The following is a 19545-nucleotide window of genomic DNA, read 5'->3' on the forward strand; positions in this document are numbered from 1 at the left end:
TGACACTTACTGGCCATTTCTGGCAGGAAAACTACACAAAAATGCTCTGTGAAAATCATTAGAACTGGGACATTTTATCTCATTTGTGAGCTACTATTGAGATCACATTCTTTTGCATTTTAATCATTGGAACAAAACACTGACATGACTCATCACTCATGGCCTTAAAAAGACGTTCTCATAATCAAAGTAAGTGATTTCTCTTTCATGTTTATTTTTGACTTAAAGACATGTACTTACAGATAAAGGCGATCATGTTTGCTGAATTGTTTATTTATGGGGAGAAAAGAATATTGAAAGTCTACAGATCAGTTTTTTTTACTTAAATTGCTGAATTGACATATTAAGTTCTGTAAACTGCACTTTCGTTTAGCAAAGCCCAAGTTTAATAAGTGACTCCTTACAGTGAGCACTTAGTACAGTATATGGTTTATAAGTCATGTTTCCCATCAAACACATTTGACAGTATTACTGTGAGGTATTTGTTACAATATTCCTCTAAAGCATTTATATTTACATGAATCATTTAGCAGACGCTTTTATCCAAAGCGACTTACAAATGATGTAAACAATGTAAGCAATTGGCACAACATAGGACAACAAAAAGCATAAGCGCAGTAAACTGGTCTCATTTTGCCTATCACAGTAAATATCTGTACATTAACCTCAGCTGTGCATAATATCATGTCTGAAATCTCCATTATTTGTCCATTATTCAAGAGGACGTGCAGCGCCTGTTGGATTTGAGGATTGTCCTTCTTGGAGGTCGAAATTCTGGAAAAAGCTTTGTGGGTAACACAATCCTAAACCAAGAAGAGTTCATCTTCCAGGAGCGGACCACATGTCTGAAAAGAGCAGCTGAGGTACAAGGAACAAATGTAATTGTGGTGGACACACCGGGTTGGTGGTGTGACTTCTCAGCAAGAGACACACCTGAGTTGATCAGGAGGGAAATCAGACGCAGCGTCTCCCTCAGTCTCCCCGGACCTCATGTCTTCCTCCTGGTGGTCAAAACAGACTCCGTGTTTCTAGAAAAGCGAAGAAAAGCTGTAGAAGAACATTTGAAACTCCTCGGAGAGACAGTGTGGGGTCACACTGTGGTTCTGTTTACAAAAGGCAAAAACTCAGGAGATATATCATTGGAGGATTATGTTAAGGCATCAGGGAAACCTCTTCAGTGGCTTCTTGAGAAGTGCAGTGGGAGGTTTCACGTTCTTGATCTTCAGAGAACGGACAATGCAACCCAGGTAATGAAACTTATGAGGAAAATAGATCAAATGGTGGAAGGAAATGAAAGACGTCTTTTTGAAATAGACGAAAGGACTTTACAGGAGATTGAGGACGAAAAGAGAGAAATTGAAGTCAAGGCTCACCAGAGAGTGATCAGGATACAAAATCAAAGAGCTACTATAAAGGGTGAATTCAAGTATTAAGAAATATAAAGATCATATTTTATCATTTCATAAACAATTCTTTTAAATGTATCGTTTGAATTATTCATTCTTTCTTACTCTCAGCACAACCATGTCGTTTCCTAAACATCAGACTTGTCCTGCTCGGAGCAAAGGGGTCAGGGAAGAGTTCGACCGGAAACAGCATTCTAGCGGCAGGAGGTGACCTCAGGTTTACAACAAAGAAACGGACCACACGATGCGCAATGGAAACATGCACAGTGGCAGGTAGACAGCTGACAGTGGTGGACACACCTGGTTGGTGGATGAACTATTTTACCCAGGACTCTACAGCTTTTGACAAACAGGAAATAGTCAACAGCGTGTACTCGTGTTCACCCGGTCCCCATGCTTTCGCTTTGGTGGTGCGGGTGGACAGGTCATTCACAGAGATCTACAGAAGAGCCATTGAAGAGCATTTAGAACTTGTTAGTAAGGAGATCTGGAGACACACTATTCTGCTGTTCACCTTTGGCGACTGGCTCGGGGACACAACCATCGAGCAGCACATAGAGAGCGAAGGAAAGATGCTCCAGTGGCTTGTGGAGAGATGTGGAGATTGGTATCATGTTTTGAACAACAGGAGTCCCGGTAACGGGTTCCAGATTGCAGAGTTGCTGGAGAAGATAGAGGACATGATCGCAGGAACTGGCATGAGCCACTTTGAAATAGATATGAGGATTGTTGAGGAGATTGAGAGGAAAAAGCAAGAAGAGGCAAGCAGGGTAAAATTGAGGTGTGAGAATGTGCTGAGAAAAAGACAAATGTTGAAAGCTTTTAAAGGTAAGTTAAAGGTACAGTTCACCTAAAAAAGAAAATTCTGTCATCAATTACTCACCCTCAAGTTGCTCCAAATCTCTATAAATGTCTTTGTTCGTATAAACACAGAGAAAGATATTTGGAAGAATGCTTATGACCAAACAGTTCTTGGCCGCCATTCACTAGCATAGTAGGAAAATTGCTGTACACATTTCTTTGTTCTGTTGAACACGAAAGAAGATATTCTGAAGAATAGGAAAGCAAACCGTTCCGGGCCACTATTAAACTTTTAAACATGTCTTTCTCCTAACAGAATCTGCACCACTTCCCACCATCATAAGAGTCATTCTCTTGGGTGCGAAACACACTGGCAAGACCTCTGCTGCCAGATGCATTTTGGGTAATTGTGAAGAATTAACCGACAATCAAAAACCCTTGAGTGGTTCTGCTACAATCAATGAGAAAAAAGTCGACATCATGGACACGCCAGGGTGGACGACTGAGTATCCAGATTCAGAGTTTAACAAGGAACTTCTCAATGTCAGTTAGACCTGTGTCCTGCTGCTGGTGGTCAATGCCAGCTCTTCATTCACATTCAGGAAGCTAAGAGCAGCCGATGGCCATTTGCTAGCTCTGGGTGGGAAAGCATGGAGCAGGACCATTGTGTTGTTTACAAACGGAGACTGGCTGGGAGAAGTTAGCATGGAGCAGTACATCGAGAGCGAGGGAGTTGCGCTTCAAATGCTGGTGGAGAAATGTTGAAACCGATATCACGTTTTCAACAGCAAGATCAAAGATGATGGTACTCATGTCGCAGAGCTGATGGAGAAGATAGAAGAGATGCTGTTAGAACAGATGCTTAACAGTGAATTAAATAAAGGAAGTGTCGAACGTCCTTTGGTAGATGATAAAATGCAGTTTGGGAGAAGGGTGCAGATGAGAGCAACACAAATCAGCTCTTCTACAAAGAATAACCCAGCTTGTGGTAAATTTTCAGATCTAATTCATTTATATCTTTGACTGACTGTATGTTTTAGTGTTTGTAATTTTCTTGTGATACTCACATTCCAGAAGAGATTGGGTTCTCTGAACATTCGCTGCCTGATACTTCTGGTGATCTAACAATCCCAAACACAGACTCCAGTCATCTCCAAATCCAAAATCAAGCATTGGCCTGTACAGGCATCCGATTATGTAACAGAAACTTGTCACGCAGGAACATTAGACAAAAACTGATAGTGGTGCTCAACGCCTCTGAATGTCTTTACCAAAATGAACCCTTTATTGGTGTTAACAGAACAGAAAGGCCTGAAATAAGACATGAATTACAAACATTAAGTACCGAATCACAAGAGGGAAGGCGTTCTGAGCGGCCCCGTCTTCTGTATCAGAGGTGCACACCTTACACAGGTCAAACTGCAAAAAAAACAGCTTTTCTGGATTTTGTTCTATCAGGGAGTTTGCAAGACCTAATTGACCAATGGGGTGACAGTAACATTGAAGAGCTAGAGGCATTCATAGACTCTTATTTTGAGATGGTGTGGCAGGAGACTAAAGCAGGGGAATCCAGCAACAGGTCACCAATAAACTGTGAAATTTCGGGCATCACAGAGAGCGGTCTGGAATATATGGCCTCGATTGACAGGAAGCTCTCCAAACTCGACATCCTGGAAGACGTTCAGAAAGACTTGAAGGAGCTGAAGCAAAACCTCGAACACTTTAGTCGTATATTACAAGAGCTGAAGGGTAGGAGTAAAGAACCATGTCTCTCCAGTCAACCTTGTGAAGCAACTGGGTTATCTGAAAATGGGGAAAGAGATTAAGATTAACGGTCACCGGAGCTGTTCGGGGCAAATATACATTTACATTATTTAGTCATTTAGCAGATGCTTTTATCCAAAGCAACTTAGTACAACATAATGATGACAATGCATAAGTGCAATGAAACTGGTCTCAGTTCGCCTACCACAGTATACGAAGCTAAATTCAAAATACAAACATTGTTTTAATCAAAGAATCACAGAATATCTGTGTTTAACATCTTGTATGTATGTTTTTTTAAACTGATCTAATTTTTCTGTCAGGTAAAAAAGAATGCAGAATAAAACATTCCAATGAATAAATGACAAATGTCAATTTATGCATAAATAATGTAGTTAAAAAATGACATCACAAAATATCAACTTAGTACTTTTAAGTAAGTCTTACCTCTGTGTATCAAATTGAACCTTTAAATCACAAAAGTAGGTACACAATACAATCAACAAATCACTTTTATAGATTTCAAAGGTGAACACATAAGCAAATTAACTAAAATTCAACTCGACAAGCTTTCATATTTAACATCAGTCTGGAAACAAGACTCGGTAACATTCACCAACCTGAACTTCTGTTGGAAGTCTACCAGACATTGAATAATGGATATTTACTTTGTTTTAAATCAGAGATTACAAATTAATCACGTAACTGTTAGGTGTGTATGGCATGTGTTATCACGGACCAAAAAACGGGTCAGTCTTTCACCAATCTCAAAATGTTGTTCTGGTACATACGAGCAAATTAAAAGTAGGCCTACCCTTTCACCAGGCTTTTTATTCCGAACAGTCTAGCAAAGGTGAGTCACATTTACGCAACATTTTCAACACTCCTAAACATCAACCTTAATATAACGTGTAAGAACCCACAACTTATAGTTGTTTATTGGCTTGTTATTTAAGATGATTTGAGCGCACATTTGTATTAACATTTAATATTATATAATACAAAATAAATATGATAAAGCATATAAGGATGTTTCATCCTTAACATTTGCAATATTTCGCAAATTGAAACGTGGGTGAAATCATATTCCATACATTTTGAAGTGACTCCATCTAGTGGTCGAAGCTGCTATTTTCGCATTAAATGTATACATACGTTTATTGCATACCCTATACAATGATAAATAAACATGACAGGATTAACAAAAACAAATTAAAAGGGAAAATGAATATGACTGTCCTCTATTTAACAAATACCACTGACAGAGAGGTCTGCCTATCAATGAGCAGAATGCAGACAGTTGAACCGTGAACGCGCACAGATCCTTAAAGGTGCTTGACGGCGTGACGTGCTTCCCTTTAAGAGCCCGTTATACATCACCTGACTAGGTTCACAGACTACCGACAAGCCAGGACCGTAACCTGTGTTTTCACAAAAAAATAAAAAAGAACCCAGTCCTACGCAATACAATATTTTAACCTGGAAATGTCTTTTTAAACCCACCATTTGAAAGGCTCGTAAAAGACATAATCATCATCAGTATTTGACCGGAAGAGAAGGACACGGGGTTTGACCGACCCTACGGGATACCGGATAGCTTTATCGTAGGAGAATAATCGACGACAACGAGTTTCATTTTTAAGCGTTTTTCTAATGCCTAATGTCTTTTTCTTCCGCTCGTGTTTGCAAGTTTTATTACAAAAACACCCAGTTTGACGCAGAGCACACTCGCTTTGACTGTATCGGATTTTATCACTAATTAAAAACGATAGTTATTTATATTCATTTTATTACTTATTTCCCGAGAGAGCTGTAAAATACGCGGTTTACTCGGCGTAGGGGCGTTACGTAATAGTGCCGCTATCCAGGGTGCTGAAACAAACCCGTGCACAGAAGCTTACACTAAATCTATAGACTAAATTGGACGATACATCAAAATATATTATTGAAGAATTAAAAAATAATACCAATATTTTGTGTTATCGAATTTACTACACCAGTTCGTTTTGGTTGGATAATAGAAGAAATCTAGTGGCAGTTTTAAAGGGCCAGTTTGTATTCCGTCTCTTTTTTGTCGGCTAATAGCCTATGCATTACGGCTGTCCTTCCCTTTTCCCCGGTGAGGTTGATTCTTGAGGTGGTTGTATAGACGCCAGTGGGAGAAAATGTCGGGACAGACTCTGACGGATCGCATCGCTGCGGCGCAGTACCAGCTCACCGGGTCGGATGTGGCTCGTGCCGTTTGCAAAGCCACCACGCACGAGGTGATGGCGCCCAAGAAGAAGCATTTGGATTGTAAGTTAAGACGTTTTTGACATCCTTGTTTCCGCTCGACCACTGCAGTGTCTGCTGGAGCTGTTCGGTTCAGCACCAAACTAACGCGCTTTGCGCACATGTGGGCCTGTTGGTTCTTATAAAAAAATGATAAGAGTATTTGTGGATCTGTACTGGTTGTGTTGGTCTGATGGTATCTGGCTAATGGTAACCAGCAGAACACCATTGCAATCGTGCGGGAATGAGGCCTAAAACACACCACATAACTGTATGGATTTAATAGTAGACTGCTTCATAATGTTATTTGCAATGGAAAGCATTTGAATTTGTATGGTTTTTATCAGGGTAGTGTGGCGGTTTTACCCTAAAATGAGCCAAGTGATCTGCAATTTGCATGCACTGTACCACATAAGACAACTGTCCCATTAATGTTGTACGGAAAATTTATTTTTAGGGTGCATTTAATATAAAATCGTTATGTTCTTAGCAGTGCATGTATGCATAATTGAAGATATTGTTGAGGGAAATTGACAACAAAGGACTGTGGAAGTGTCATTATGTGGGTGGTGTAGTGTGAAAAAAATGAAAGAAGGAATGATCAAAGAACCTGCCCTAGAACAGACAGTAAATAGTGGTTAAAATGCATCTTCTCATGCTTTGCCAGTTAAGCTGTGTGTCCTGCAGGAGAAGGCCTTCTGAATTATAAATTGATCAGCCAAAGCATGCATGTATTATTTACAAAGCCAAAGGTGAGGACGCTGGTATGCAAACACTGGAGGAATCCTAAGACGTGTGTGTCTTAAAATCAGCATTCCCTTCACCAGTGAGTCACACACAGAGGCGGATGTGTGATAATGTGTTTTGTGCTCGAGTGGTATTTCCCTGATATCAAAGCCCAATGTACTGTAGGTTATTGAAAATTGTTTTATTTATAGATCAATTAAGCTCAGTTAAGCATGTCAGCCTGTTAATTTGGTCATTCTAATAAAATGGCCTGATTTTACTTTTATGACAGAAAATGTGTTTGCTTTTCAAAGTTTAATGAAGATGTTTGTCTTTTTGCTCCAGTCATTTGTGGGGTGGCGGTGAGGTTGTCATGGAAACTGAAGAAGATTATTGGGGACGGGGGAGGGGGAGTGACATCATGATGATGTGGTATCAGTGGGCATGATGGGGTCTTCATTCCTAGACAGATGGACAGCGTTTGCTTTGAAGAATACTTCAAATATAGGCACGATCAAGATGTAGGTTGTTATTAATGATCAAGATTATAAGGTTTTGCTTGATGATTGTAATGTTTTTTTACATCTTGCTAGAATCCCTTTTTAGATACATTTCCTTATAGTGTTTAGGCTTTATTGAAATATTGTTTAATCACAATATACACAACATCTAGATCATTGAACTGTCAGATTGTGTAGTCACATGTTCACAGTTATGTGACCTAGCAAATGATGTTGCGTTGAGCAGTTTCATAATCCTGAAGAGTTGCACCTGCTCACATATTCATTGCCTATATAGGCATATAGCGTATAGTGTGATATGCTTGACTGTTTAGAGTTGTTACATAGCAAATTATTGTGTACTATATCTGTCAACACACACAGTGTGTTCTAATCTGTGCTATTCTTGGCTTTTTAACTCTGTTCCGGTCTGTTTTCTAGCAGCCATTAGTAACATATTGGCATTTTGAAGACAGTCTGCTATTAAAGACAATCCCTAGTTGGGTGAATCTAACAAAACAGGTTGTCTGGGTCATATTTCACTTCAAAGTAAAAAGAAATCTGGGTAATCTGTTGTTACAATGCAGAGGTCTTACAATTTAACCAGTCATATCACATCTCTTCTCAAAACTCTCAGGTATGTTTTTATTCTCCGTTGTTCCCCTGGTTGTTGGTTGAGGTTGGTAAATGTATGTGTTTCTGTGGTGTTCAGATCTGATCTCAGCCACCAATGAGACTAACGTCAACATCCCCCAGTTGGCTGACACGCTGTTTGAGAGATCCACCAATGCCAGCTGGATTGTCGTGTTTAAAGCCCTCACCACGACCCATCACATCTGCATCTATGGCAATGAGGTGAGCTGTCGCATTCAACTTTATTGCTTTTATATGAAGTTGCTGTTAAATATACACATAGCTGTAAAAATGAAATGCCAAAATATAAAAAAAACTGTTCTTGCATGCTTCTGTGTGATTTATGATAAAATCTTACAGTATAAATGTATAAAAACCATACATGCTTCAAGATTTGTCCTTTTTACATTTCTACAGAGATTTATCCAGTATTTGGCCTCAAGGACTTCCTTGTTCAACCTCAGCAACTTCATTGACAAAACAGGCTCCCACGGTAAGTTTGTGAATTTCTGTGTGTGTATGTGTGCATGTGAGTTTGAAATACAACGACTTCCATAATATCTTTCATAATACAGTATATGTGAAGAGTTTTTTTCCTAAATGAGATAACTCCGTTTTTTTAATTGTTAAAAAATCATGTTTTTATTATGTTATTGTGTTTTTATTGTGTTTTATTGTGTAGGTTAGCTGTGTTTTTTGAGTTATTATGGCTTAAATCAAAACAAACCAACTGCAGTTCGATTGATATTAATTGGAATGCACAATAAAACATGATTTTTTAACAATTTTAAAAAGAGTTATCTTATTTTGGAAACAAACTCTTCATGTGTTCAATAGTTTTCCTGTGTTTCCTTTATTTCTTCCCTCTCTGTCTCTAAGGATATGACATGTCGACATTCATCAGACGATTTGCGCGGTACCTGAATGAGAAGGCGTATGCTTACCGTGCAATGGCCTTCGACTTCACCCGGGTTAAAAAGGGGTATGTCGATTGCTTCTGGGAATAGAAGGCAGATGTAAATCTGATTTTGGCATCGTCCAGACACAAGTTGCTCACGTTGTTATAGTAGTTCACTTTAGTAAAGGCGTTTTGAGTAGAGGAGTGGAGGTGTCAGGAGATTGAGTGGAGTTCTCAGTCATGTTTGCCAAAATTGCTTGGGTGGAACAGAAATGTCCCAGCGTTATGTAAGAATTCAACATTTTCTTTATTCACCTTGAACCGTTCTCTCTTCTGCGTGCTCAGAGCTGAGGGTGTGATGAGGACTATGGCTCCTGACAAGCTCCTGAAGGCCATGCCTGCTCTGCAGACTCAGATCGACACACTGCTGGAGTTTGATGTGAGTAAAGTCCTCCACATTCTAAAACATTCTGTAAAGTCGTTCCATATTAAGTCTGAGACTGACTCTGTCTGTCCTTCTGAACGTGTTCTTTTTGCTGTATTGCATCATCCCAGGTTCATCCTAAAGATTTGAACAACGGGATCATAAATGCAGCCTTCATGCTTCTCTTTAAGGACCTGATCAAGCTCTTCGCCTCCTACAATGATGGCATCATCAATTTATTAGGCATGTGACGTCATAACAACATTAGACTGTCTCATTCTCTGAAGTGCAGTGCATGTTTATTTAGAGCAACTGTTTATTTTCTCTTGAAAGTAATTGTGGGTGCGGTTGTGGTTGTGCAGAGAAATATTTCAAAATGAAGAGGTCTGAATGCAAGGAGTCACTTGAGATTTACAAGAAGTTTCTGACCCGAGTGACCAAGATCTCAGAGTTTATGAAAATTGCTGAGGTAGGCAAGCAAAGAGTAAACATTACAAGTAAGCGTAATTTATGTGTTTCTATAATTCAGTCTGATTATCATTTCATTGTGTGTTTCTGCTGCAGCAAGTAGGAGTGGACAAGAATGATATTCCTGACATCTCTTATGTAAGTGAGCCACAATACATCGGCTTTTACAACTCTTTTCAGAACATAAACACATTGTCAAATGTGCCATTTTACAGTATTTCAACATTAGTGTGTTGCTGTCTCCTCATTAACATTTGGTTGAGTTCGATGTGTTGACTCCTTTATGTCAACCACTGCAAAAAGGTTTTTAGCATAAGACCGTATAAAATAATACATTATAGTTAGTGTAATCTGAAATATTGACCCATCTCAACTGAGTATTGTTATCGCAACATCCACATGGGGATTCCCAGTGTCTTCACCCAGGCGTGGTGATCGACCTGGCGGATTCATATAATGAAGACTGTCCCTTTAAAGACTGCCCGAACGACGAGCCGGTAACCATGGCGACTGATGTGGGACCCAGTTTGCATCTCAGTGCATTGCTTCTCAGTTCATTGCTGTTTTTTTTCATTTCCTGCAAGGGTTAGTTAGATACTAACTTCCACTTCTAATAATTGAAACAGCATTTTCACTCTTATTTGTTACCTTATAACATATCTCCAGGATGTTTAGTGTTACTTCGGTCATAAAGATGACCAAAAACGACTTCTTACTTGTTTAAAGGCTGCAGAAAGCAATGCACTGAAGTTTTGTCTCGTGGGTTCTGTGTTTGCTGTGGTGTGAGGAGGGCTTTGGGGACGGGTTTTTGTTGTTGGCATTTGCTGTGGATTTCTAAGAGATATTACGATGCATAAAATGTGATCTGATGGTTTTCTTCTACTCATATGTGCATGATTTATTGTTCAGGCTCCCAGCAGTATTCTGGAGTCTCTAGAGACACATATGAACAGCCTAGAGGGGAAAAAAGGGTACGAAACCTCCGAACTCACTCTAAATCAACTTAAATGTCAAATGTTGTCTGGGCATGTAAAGCGACTTTCAGAACTAACAGTTGTGTGAATATATTTCTGTTCTCTCTTTATTGGTCTCTTGAATATCCAGGGAAGGGTGAGTTAGCTTTTACAAAAAAAAACATTTTAATCAGTTGTTTGTATATAAGATAACCTGTTCACTTATGTTGCACCCTGTGTCCTCTAGGTCACCTACAAAGGTAAGAAGATACACGTTTTATTGATTGATTGTTTTAGATTTTTTGTATCAAAAAATCATCCCGTTGCTTGTTTTGTTTTAGGGATCTCCCACCAATAACGTTTCTCCGACCTCCACCCCCGCCAAATCTGCTTCTGCTGTCCCCACTCTAGAGCCGCCACCCACCGAGGCCACACCCACTGAGGCCACGCCCGCTGCCGAGGCAGCCACTGAGTCAGTGCCCTGTTTTACTTAGTCATTATTCACAACACACTCTATTTCATATCTTGACAAAAATGAAGGTCTCTCTTACTGTCCATCTTTTGTGTAGTTCTCTGCTGGATCTGGACCCCTTGTCTTCCTCTGGACCTTCTGCAGGAGGCGCGTCAGCTGCTCCCACATCTTGGGGAGGTAAAAGCATGAAAGACATATACAAGATTTTGCACACAGACGTTTGAACTTTCTTCTGGGGAGGGTTTGCCATGAAATGAATTTACGATGTTCTCAAATGATGCTTGACCTAGTAACCAGACATCAAAACCAGTATTAATACCTTTCTTCCCATCTATCTGTCCGTCTGTGATGTCACAACAGATCTGCTGGGGTCAGGTAGGTGTCAGTGTTCATAATATTGAGTTCCGATGTGTTAGATGTCTCATCCACATTCGTGAACATTTTAAAGACTTGTTATAGTTCATTTTCAGAACTGAGATCATAGTGTATAGCAATTGTGTGCATTGTATAGCAGACCTAGTTAAAACCCATTAAGAGTATAAATCTATTTTCTACTCAGTCTCTCTCTTTCTCTCTTCTGCTCTTTGGTTCTCTCCTTTCCCTGGTTATCTGTTTATTTGCGTCTCGGTTTATATTGTTTCACCGGGGGGCGTGGCTATGCAGAAATAGGTTCGCTTACTACAGAGACTCTCCTTCCTGACCCAACCCTTGCCGTAGACTCCAACTCCTCAGCCACGCCCACCACCACAGCCACAGAGGCAGCCGCATCAGTGGCTCCTCCCCCTTCCGCTGCCGGTGGTACCTCCGGCTCAGCGGATCTCCTCGGAGGTCAGTAGTGAGGTTTCTTCCTTAAGAAGATATTTCTGGGGGAATGGCTGTGCGACATTCTGAACCAGAGCTACATTCTAGCAGACACTTCAAGTTCACAGATTCACAGTTCTGTTTCATTATTGGTGTTTGTGATCGTGTCTGTAATCACCATCGCTGCATTTTGTCGTGTGGTCGTGCTGCGGTAGAAATCTAGAGCTTCTCATCCACATTCCTGCACTACTGCACTTTTTCCATTTGACATCAATCAAATGACATCAATCTGCACAAGATCTGATGCCTGTGAATTATTCTTATGTGTTTGCAACCCGCACAGTAAGATTGAGCACGCTTTATTTATACTTTCAGTGCATGCTAAACAGACTTTAAAGTCGACGAACCCGAATTGACCCCATTTACATTTCTGTAGTGCATGTTAAAGAAAATAATGTTCACATTTTTAAAACCTGATTCATCTTTTAAACGATGCTTCTTTTTTGGATAGCTTAAGGTTGCATTGGAAGCATTGAATGTTCTCAGAAACATGTAAATTACGTTGTGAATGTAATTTCATGTTGACTTTAAGATAAGTTATTTTTAGATTTGGCTGAACTGGAATAAAGTGGGACACTTCTTGTCTTTCATATCAATGACACTTTATTCTAATTATGTATTTGTTTTTAAATATTGAAAAACTTTTTTTCTTTCAAACTCTTTGCGTGACATCGTAGTCTTTCTTTCTCTCACTCTTATCTCCGTTCTCTTCCTCTTTACATTCTCGATCTGGCCCTCACGTGTGCTCCAGATGTGTTTGCGGCCCCTGCGGCTGAAACAGCTGCTGCTGCAGAGGGTGGGGCCGCAGCGACCACGCCCACCCCTGCTGCCGACAGTACAGCTGCAACCGGTGGGTGACAGAAGTGTAAATGCGTCTATGTGACAATAGTGTGTGTGTGTGTGTGTGCGCGCGCGTGTGTCTTATAAGGACTCTTCTCTAAATCCCCTGAGATTTCTTTTTGAGATGCCATGGGTGTTGCCATAGAGATTGATGTCTGCGTTACTAGGGCAATGCTCTTTAAATACTGAAGTTAGTCAGTATCCATGAAGATTCTCGCAGCAACACGTCAAGATGATGAGGGTCTCTATAGGGGGTCTAGTGTTCTATTCTTCTGTTCTTCTGCTTTTATTCCTCTAAATTTTCATCCCTGAGGACAACTGTAAATAATAAAGGCTATAATAATTAAGGCCTGGTCGATGTTCTCCAACGTTTATCCTCTTCTCCTGGTAGACCCCTTTACTCCAGCGACCGGTACTGCAGATACCTCCCTTCAGTTGGACCTGTTCTCCATGCAGCCAGTAGATGACAGTAATTCCTTCTTTAGCTCAGTGTCGCCCCCTTCTGGTCACACATCCACTGCTGTCACCACCACCACCACCAGTACTGTAGTCCCTGCTGTCTCCCCAGCTCCAACGATAGACCTGTTTGCTGGTAAACCCTTTAGGCCAGTTTTTTGTTTGGAGTGAAAATCTCTGTGTTCTTTGCAAAGATGTTTTATAACCAAAAAATGTACAAACTTTGTCACTGCACGTATACCATGATCATCTTTGCCATAGCATAGAGATAGACAGTACATTTTTGTTACAAACGTATGCTAAAACATCAGCTATCCTAGGTTTGGTGCGGGGTGGTTTAATTTGAGCCATTTTATAGTTCGGATAGATCAGTTTGGCTTGGTTTGCATTTCCAGTTGACCATTTTTTAAACATCGCATGTTTGTATGTTTGTACATGTGTTCTTGTCTGTAGGTTTTTTTGATCCCGTGCCAGATTCATCCGTTCCCAAAACAGACCCAAATCCCAGTCTAGATTTGTTTTCAGCAGGTACACACAGCACTGCATGCATCCTTCCATTGATTCCCTCCCTCGCTTGTACATTGTTTTTACTCTGTCCTTGGCTACTCAAGGTGAGCCAAATATGCTTCTGTCCCGGGGCAGCCAAAGGAACTGTGATTTCTTTCCATCCCTGGGGCTTCGTTCACTCTCTCTAACACACACACACACACACGTCTCTGTCTCATTTTCCCCAGATTTGACAGATCTTCATTTTATTTCACTCACGCTTTTCATTTTGTCTATAAATGGGGGTTCTAAACTGAGGGCAGATTTAGTGTGTTTCAAAATGTATGTTCACAGTACAGAGGGTAGATAAACAAAGTTAGTATTCCAAAACATAGTTCAACTAAACCCGTTCCTGTGCTCCAGATGTGTTTCGTCCACCCGCCCCTGCTCCATCTGCCCCCATGAGCTGGCCAGACAGTGGGGCAAATCTGGACCTGTTTGGGGGTTGGTAACTGGTTTGATTTGCTTGCCGTGAGCAGATGGCTGCTGTGGATTGTGTTGTGAAATAAAGCAGTTCTGATGGTAAATGGACATCAGGTGGAGGTTGTGGAAGAGATGTGGATTAACGAGAAAAAAACAGACATGTAAATGAAGTGTGTGTTTGTGTGAATTAGTGTGTGAATGTCTATATGCAATTTGTGCGATCATGCACTCTCTTTTTCTTTCTCTCTCAGCGATTTGGCTCATTCTAAACTTTTTTACCCTCATGCTGCGTGGACGTTTTGTCTGGTTGTGGATGAAATGGGGTTTTCAGACTCCGCAGGTGCAGGTGAGGCCAAACCGGCCGCCCCGACTGCTGCGGCTCCAGGAGGAGATCTGATGTCAGGTACATCACCTGCGACCGCATGATTGCCTTTATCTCTGGTTTTAACGTTGAACATTTTTCCTTTTCATTTGTTTTATTGTGGTCACGTTTTTGTGGAGTGTTTTAAACAAAAGTCACATTTAAAGGCATTTAAACATATATATTAATTCATAGTCGGTAGCATGGAACTTGTGGCTTTCGACATATACAGTGGCCCCAAAAAATATATCACACATAAAAAATTGCATTGACCAACTTTATTCCAGGCGATCCTCAATGAATGTATTGTAAATGGTCCATATACTTTTTGGGGTCACTGTATGACTTCATGTATTTTACATTCAGTAGACCTGTGGCTTTGTGTTTGTATGGGTTGTCGATATCTCCAGACACAGTTTAGTGATACCTGCGTGCCGTTGTTGCCGTATTGAGTTTCTGTGCACATTACTTCTCAGTTTTGTTGAGTTTGTTGTGATGCGATCCGTGTTTCCATCACCGTGTTTCATTCATTTGCTTTCAACTTTGCTGTAAATGGACTGAGAATGCATTCTTCTCACTGCTTAAATCTGCTCTTTCTCATTCTCTTCTCTTATACTCATCTTCCTCTGACACTTATTCGCCTGTTCATTTCTATTCCAATGTTTCATATTCCCTCTCTTTATCATTTTCTTCCTTATTTTCCTTCTCTCTCTCTCGGGTCATTGCTTGCTCCCTCCTGTGCTACTGGTGAGTTCTGATGCTTCTACACCGGCTGCTATCCCACAATGCATTGCTACATTTAAGAACAGTCCCAGGGCTTCTGTGAATTCAACTGAAAGTCTGTTAGCCAAGCAATTACAGGATTTGAGAATAGGATGATGGATGGACTGGATATTTAATATTTGATGTTTTATTGACCTTTACGGTGATATGCATCAACGTGTGTAGCCTACATGAAATGTAAATGAAAACAAATGGTACAAAAGTATATTAAACAGAGCTGTACAGTAATGAAACATACTCTTAGCCTGTTTCACACCGCATGCGTACTGTAAGTGATGAATATTTATATCATCACCCGTGTTACTGTATTCACTGCATACAACAGATGCTGAGCCTCTTTTTGACTGTAGTATCTCAGAAAATTTCAGTAGATAACCACAGTTTTGCAGTAATTACAACACGTTCACACTTACATGTTGCTTACATGCTGTGTGAAACAGGTTACACTTTAAATGTAATGTTGGATGTGTGATTACTGCTTGTTGTAGCTATGTATCTAAAGATGTAATATTGTTCGTGTGGTATAATTTATTTTATTAGATTATAACATATAGTCTCTTTTGTCTTGGTGTTGTCTCTGATGTTCTCTTGTATTGGTTGCCATGGCGATATACGTCTGTTGTTAGCATGTGCTTTAGGCCCTGTTATCTTTGATGTCGCTTACCTTTGGGTTACTGTTCAACTCATTGTGTTCCTCTTACTCCCTTGAAGCTTTCGATGGATTGGGTGATATGCTCATGCCAGCCATTGCCCCCCAGGCGATGGGGGCGTCACCCATGACCACCTCGCCAGTCAAACACATGGGAGGAGACCTAGACTCAGCGATGGCCAACATGGCCAGCAGTACGTTTCCAACATCTTTTAAATAATTCACAAACCCAGAAATCATAGCAGGGAAATAGGAATATATGTACTTTTACGTGCTATCGTGATTTTTGAAACTAATGAATGCGTGTTGTAATGTCCCTTTTTTTGCAGATCTTGCCGCTGGAAACCAGAAACCGTAAGCCTCACCGTATCTTTCTTCAATGTATTTCCTTGCCTTCTTGCACATTAAAATGTAAATCTTTGTATCCGTCCCTCTTTTAATTCGATCTCTCTCAGGGGTGAGGCAGCCGGAGGGGCAAACTGGCAAGCACAGGTACCCACCCCTAGCTGGGGCGTTGCCATGGTAAATGTTGTGTTGTTCTGTAAACCTAAAGCATGGGGTGGAGTCGCATGGCTTCGAGTGGCATGGCGTGGGGCCAATCACGAGCCTTCTCCTCACACGTTCTGGTCTTCTATTGAATAAAAAGGACTAAAGTGACGTTTAGTTGAAGAAATACTTTTTTCCATCAAACAGCTAGACTTGAGCATTAGAATTGTTTCCGTAACATTCTTTCTTGCCTCCGCTGTTTTCGAGATGTCCTCAATGCAGAACACCACATCCAGGGGGCGAGGTTGGACCCAGATCCAGATCCAACTCCTCTCACTTTATATACTTAGCCACAGTTTGGAGAGTAAGTTGCAACTCGTGGTCTCGAACGTTTGCTCTTATCAACGTCATCATTTAGTGTACGCCTGTAAGTAATGATCACAGTTAAATATTTGTTAACCCAAACCCTTACCCTAAACCTAATAAAATACGTTATTAAAAATACCCTAACCCTTACCTGAAACCTAAATCTAATTAAATATGTTAAAGTTTGTCTTCAGCAAGTTTGTTTTCCGTGAAAAGAATAACTTAAGTAACGACTCAATGCGAAAATAGTAGAGCCACAACATGAGTGTGACGTGAAATCTGTCGACCAATCAAAACGCAGTGGAAAGAGACTGGATCCAGTGTCGACCAATCAAAACGCAATGGGAGGAGACTGGATCTGGATCCAACCTTGCCCCCTGGATGTCGCGTTCTGCAGTGAGGAGCTACTGCTGTTTTCTGCGCTTCTGAACAATAATGCATGAACAATCTCCTATTTTAACACATATTCAAATCACCCTTCCCCTATGTGTTGATTTCCCTTCCGAGTCTGTGTGCCGTAGAGTCGATACTGTGCGATGTTGTCATGTTCTGTGTCGTCTGGTGATAATCTCTCCCCCATCCGTCCCACCCGCTTAGAATTCCCCTCGTGGGGTCTCTCCTATCTTGGGATCCCCGTCACTGTTTGGCATGGTAAGAGTGTGTTTATGTGTACGTGCGTGTAGGCGTATGTGTTGCTGTCTTACTCGCTGTCTCTCTGTCAATCACAGCCTGGAGCGGGAGCCCCGCCCATGATGCCTGGCTCACCGATGATGGCCGGCCAACAACCAATGATGAGGCCACAGTTTCCTGCCACAGGAGCCCCTGGACAACCGGTATTAAACACATACTGATCTAAACACCTCCATGAGGCGTATATTTACATAAATTGTACATCTCCCCCCACTTATTTGCATAGATAAACCCACAGTGTTCATTGGCATGTGTGCTTTTCCTTCACAGATGTCTCCAGGAGTGGCCCAGAGTCCCAGGAGGCCCCCTCCTCCTAAAGATCCCCTCGCTGACCTCAATATCAAAGACTTCATGTAGATGAGCAGCTTGTGTAAGTTTCAGAACAGGTAGAGCACATGAGGGGTTTTTTTGCCACATAGAAGTGCCTATGAAAAATAGATGTCTTTTCTTTTTAGCAGATGTCACACTTATCGTGCAGCCCTGATGAAAAAGACGCGTGTACTCTCTCTCTTCCGTTCATCAGATTCAAGACCCCTGACTCCTCTCTTTCTCTCCCCTTCTGTCTGTTGTTGTAGCACAAACCGTGAACGTGACTAAGTATGTGTCTGTATGTGTGTTTGTATTTCAATGTTCTGTTACTTCAGATCTATATATTTAAAAATACTACAAAACGTGAAGAGTAACGGCAGATGCATTCTTGAAAGTGTATCTGCGGGTTGATTGATGTGCATTCTTTTACTCCTGGCTCACTTTCCATGGGAAATCAAATCAAAAGTGTGACGTTTTCTGTGGAAAATGTTTTTTTTTTTTGCCGTGGTAAATATGGCTGGGCCGATTTGTGTCATCATCAGTCAAGTGTTACTTATCGTTTTGTCCATAGATCTTCTGGGAACACACAAATGAGTATCAGTGTATCACAGGTTAAACTAGCGTCTCATGCACTGTTTTTATCAATGCCCTGATTTGACTCTTTTTTTGTCCGTATCTATCGATTGTGAGTTACATGCAACATGTGACTATTTAATGAAACTACATATGCATTTTAGAATATTTTAATGACAGCTGGTTTTGAATATCATTAGTCTTTATTTTGAGATAAAAAGGTTGACTATATTTTAGTTATGTCAGACGTTTACTTTACTACATGGCTAGTTAGATGTCCCATTTGTAAAACATTTGTGAACATCACAAAACATGAAGGCACTCTCTGAGCCGATACTCGGTTGTTAATCCTGCAAGTGTATTATCATAAAACCACCAGTAAATCCTTTGTTGTTCAGATGGGATTGAGACTGGTTTGATTCTGTAAGCAGCAGGTTTACTTTGGTAGTTTATGGTACTTCAGTCTGAATATCCTTAATTTGAAAATAAGTGACTGTCAAGTGTTTTGCATTTCAAGTGACTGTACCGAAAAGTATCTTCTAAAAGTATCTAGGAATTCAGATGGACCAACAGCAGTCTGATGGGACAGTATTGCGTTTTATTGATAGCTGTTTTTTATTTCAATTGAAAATTTTGTTGATAAATTTTATTTTTGGATGGAATAACACCCTCTGCCCCACCCCACCTTTGTGCATGTTAGTCCTGTTGAAATGCAATAAACAGTGATCCGTGAAGAGAAGTTGGCGAGTCATTACTGGGTCACTTTTAAAAATACAACTTCACACATTTACATTGTTCAGAATGAACTGAACTGGAACTGAGCTTACTTATAATTTACTGTTACAGTTACAAGTGGCACTTTAAAACACAACCTCTTAACGTAACC

The 19545-nt window shown here is 40.6% G+C and overlaps 2 protein-coding genes across 2 annotated transcripts; both read left to right on the forward strand.

Moving 5' to 3' along the window:
* Positions 1-698: 698 nt before the first annotated feature.
* Positions 699-4170, forward strand: si:ch211-214j24.15 (GTPase IMAP family member 8; the record flags this gene model as incomplete). Its single annotated transcript, XM_057323447.1, is given in 4 exon segments — positions 699-1416; positions 1518-2234; positions 2524-3195; positions 3282-4170. Coding segments are annotated over 4 exon segments (2859 nt in total), but the record flags the coding sequence as incomplete, so codon positions are not given.
* A 1163-nt stretch (positions 4171-5333) lies between these two features.
* Positions 5334-19531, forward strand: LOC130547916 (clathrin coat assembly protein AP180-like). Its single transcript, XM_057324294.1, has 26 exons — positions 5334-6266; positions 8181-8323; positions 8519-8594; positions 8981-9083; positions 9345-9438; positions 9555-9666; positions 9786-9892; positions 9988-10029; positions 10801-10862; positions 10996-11001; positions 11092-11104; positions 11186-11316; positions 11414-11493; positions 11677-11691; positions 12929-13027; positions 13409-13609; positions 13927-14001; positions 14383-14463; positions 14774-14845; positions 16298-16429; positions 16565-16589; positions 16691-16757; positions 17685-17738; positions 17816-17920; positions 18048-18147; positions 18233-19531. Exons 1-25 carry the CDS (start codon positions 6137-6139, stop codon positions 18132-18134), a joined length of 2112 nt encoding a protein of 703 aa, XP_057180277.1. The 5' UTR covers positions 5334-6136; the 3' UTR covers positions 18135-18147; positions 18233-19531.
* Positions 19532-19545: the final 14 nt, after the last annotated feature.

This window comes from Triplophysa rosa, linkage group LG24 (genome assembly GCF_024868665.1).
Source record: "Triplophysa rosa linkage group LG24, Trosa_1v2, whole genome shotgun sequence".
NCBI classification, from domain to species: Eukaryota; Metazoa; Chordata; class Actinopteri; order Cypriniformes; family Nemacheilidae; genus Triplophysa; species Triplophysa rosa.

Coding starts and splice junctions, on each gene's coding strand:
- LOC130547916 (XM_057324294.1), top strand. CDS start 6,137: ATGTCGGGACAGACTCTGACGGATCGCATCGCTGCGGCGCAGTACCAG. Junction 9,439..9,554: donor ACACACTGCTGGAGTTTGAT/GTGAGTAAAGTC, acceptor GCATCATCCCAG/GTTCATCCTAAAGATTTGAA. Junction 9,667..9,785: donor TGGCATCATCAATTTATTAG/GCATGTGACGTC, acceptor GTGGTTGTGCAG/AGAAATATTTCAAAATGAAG.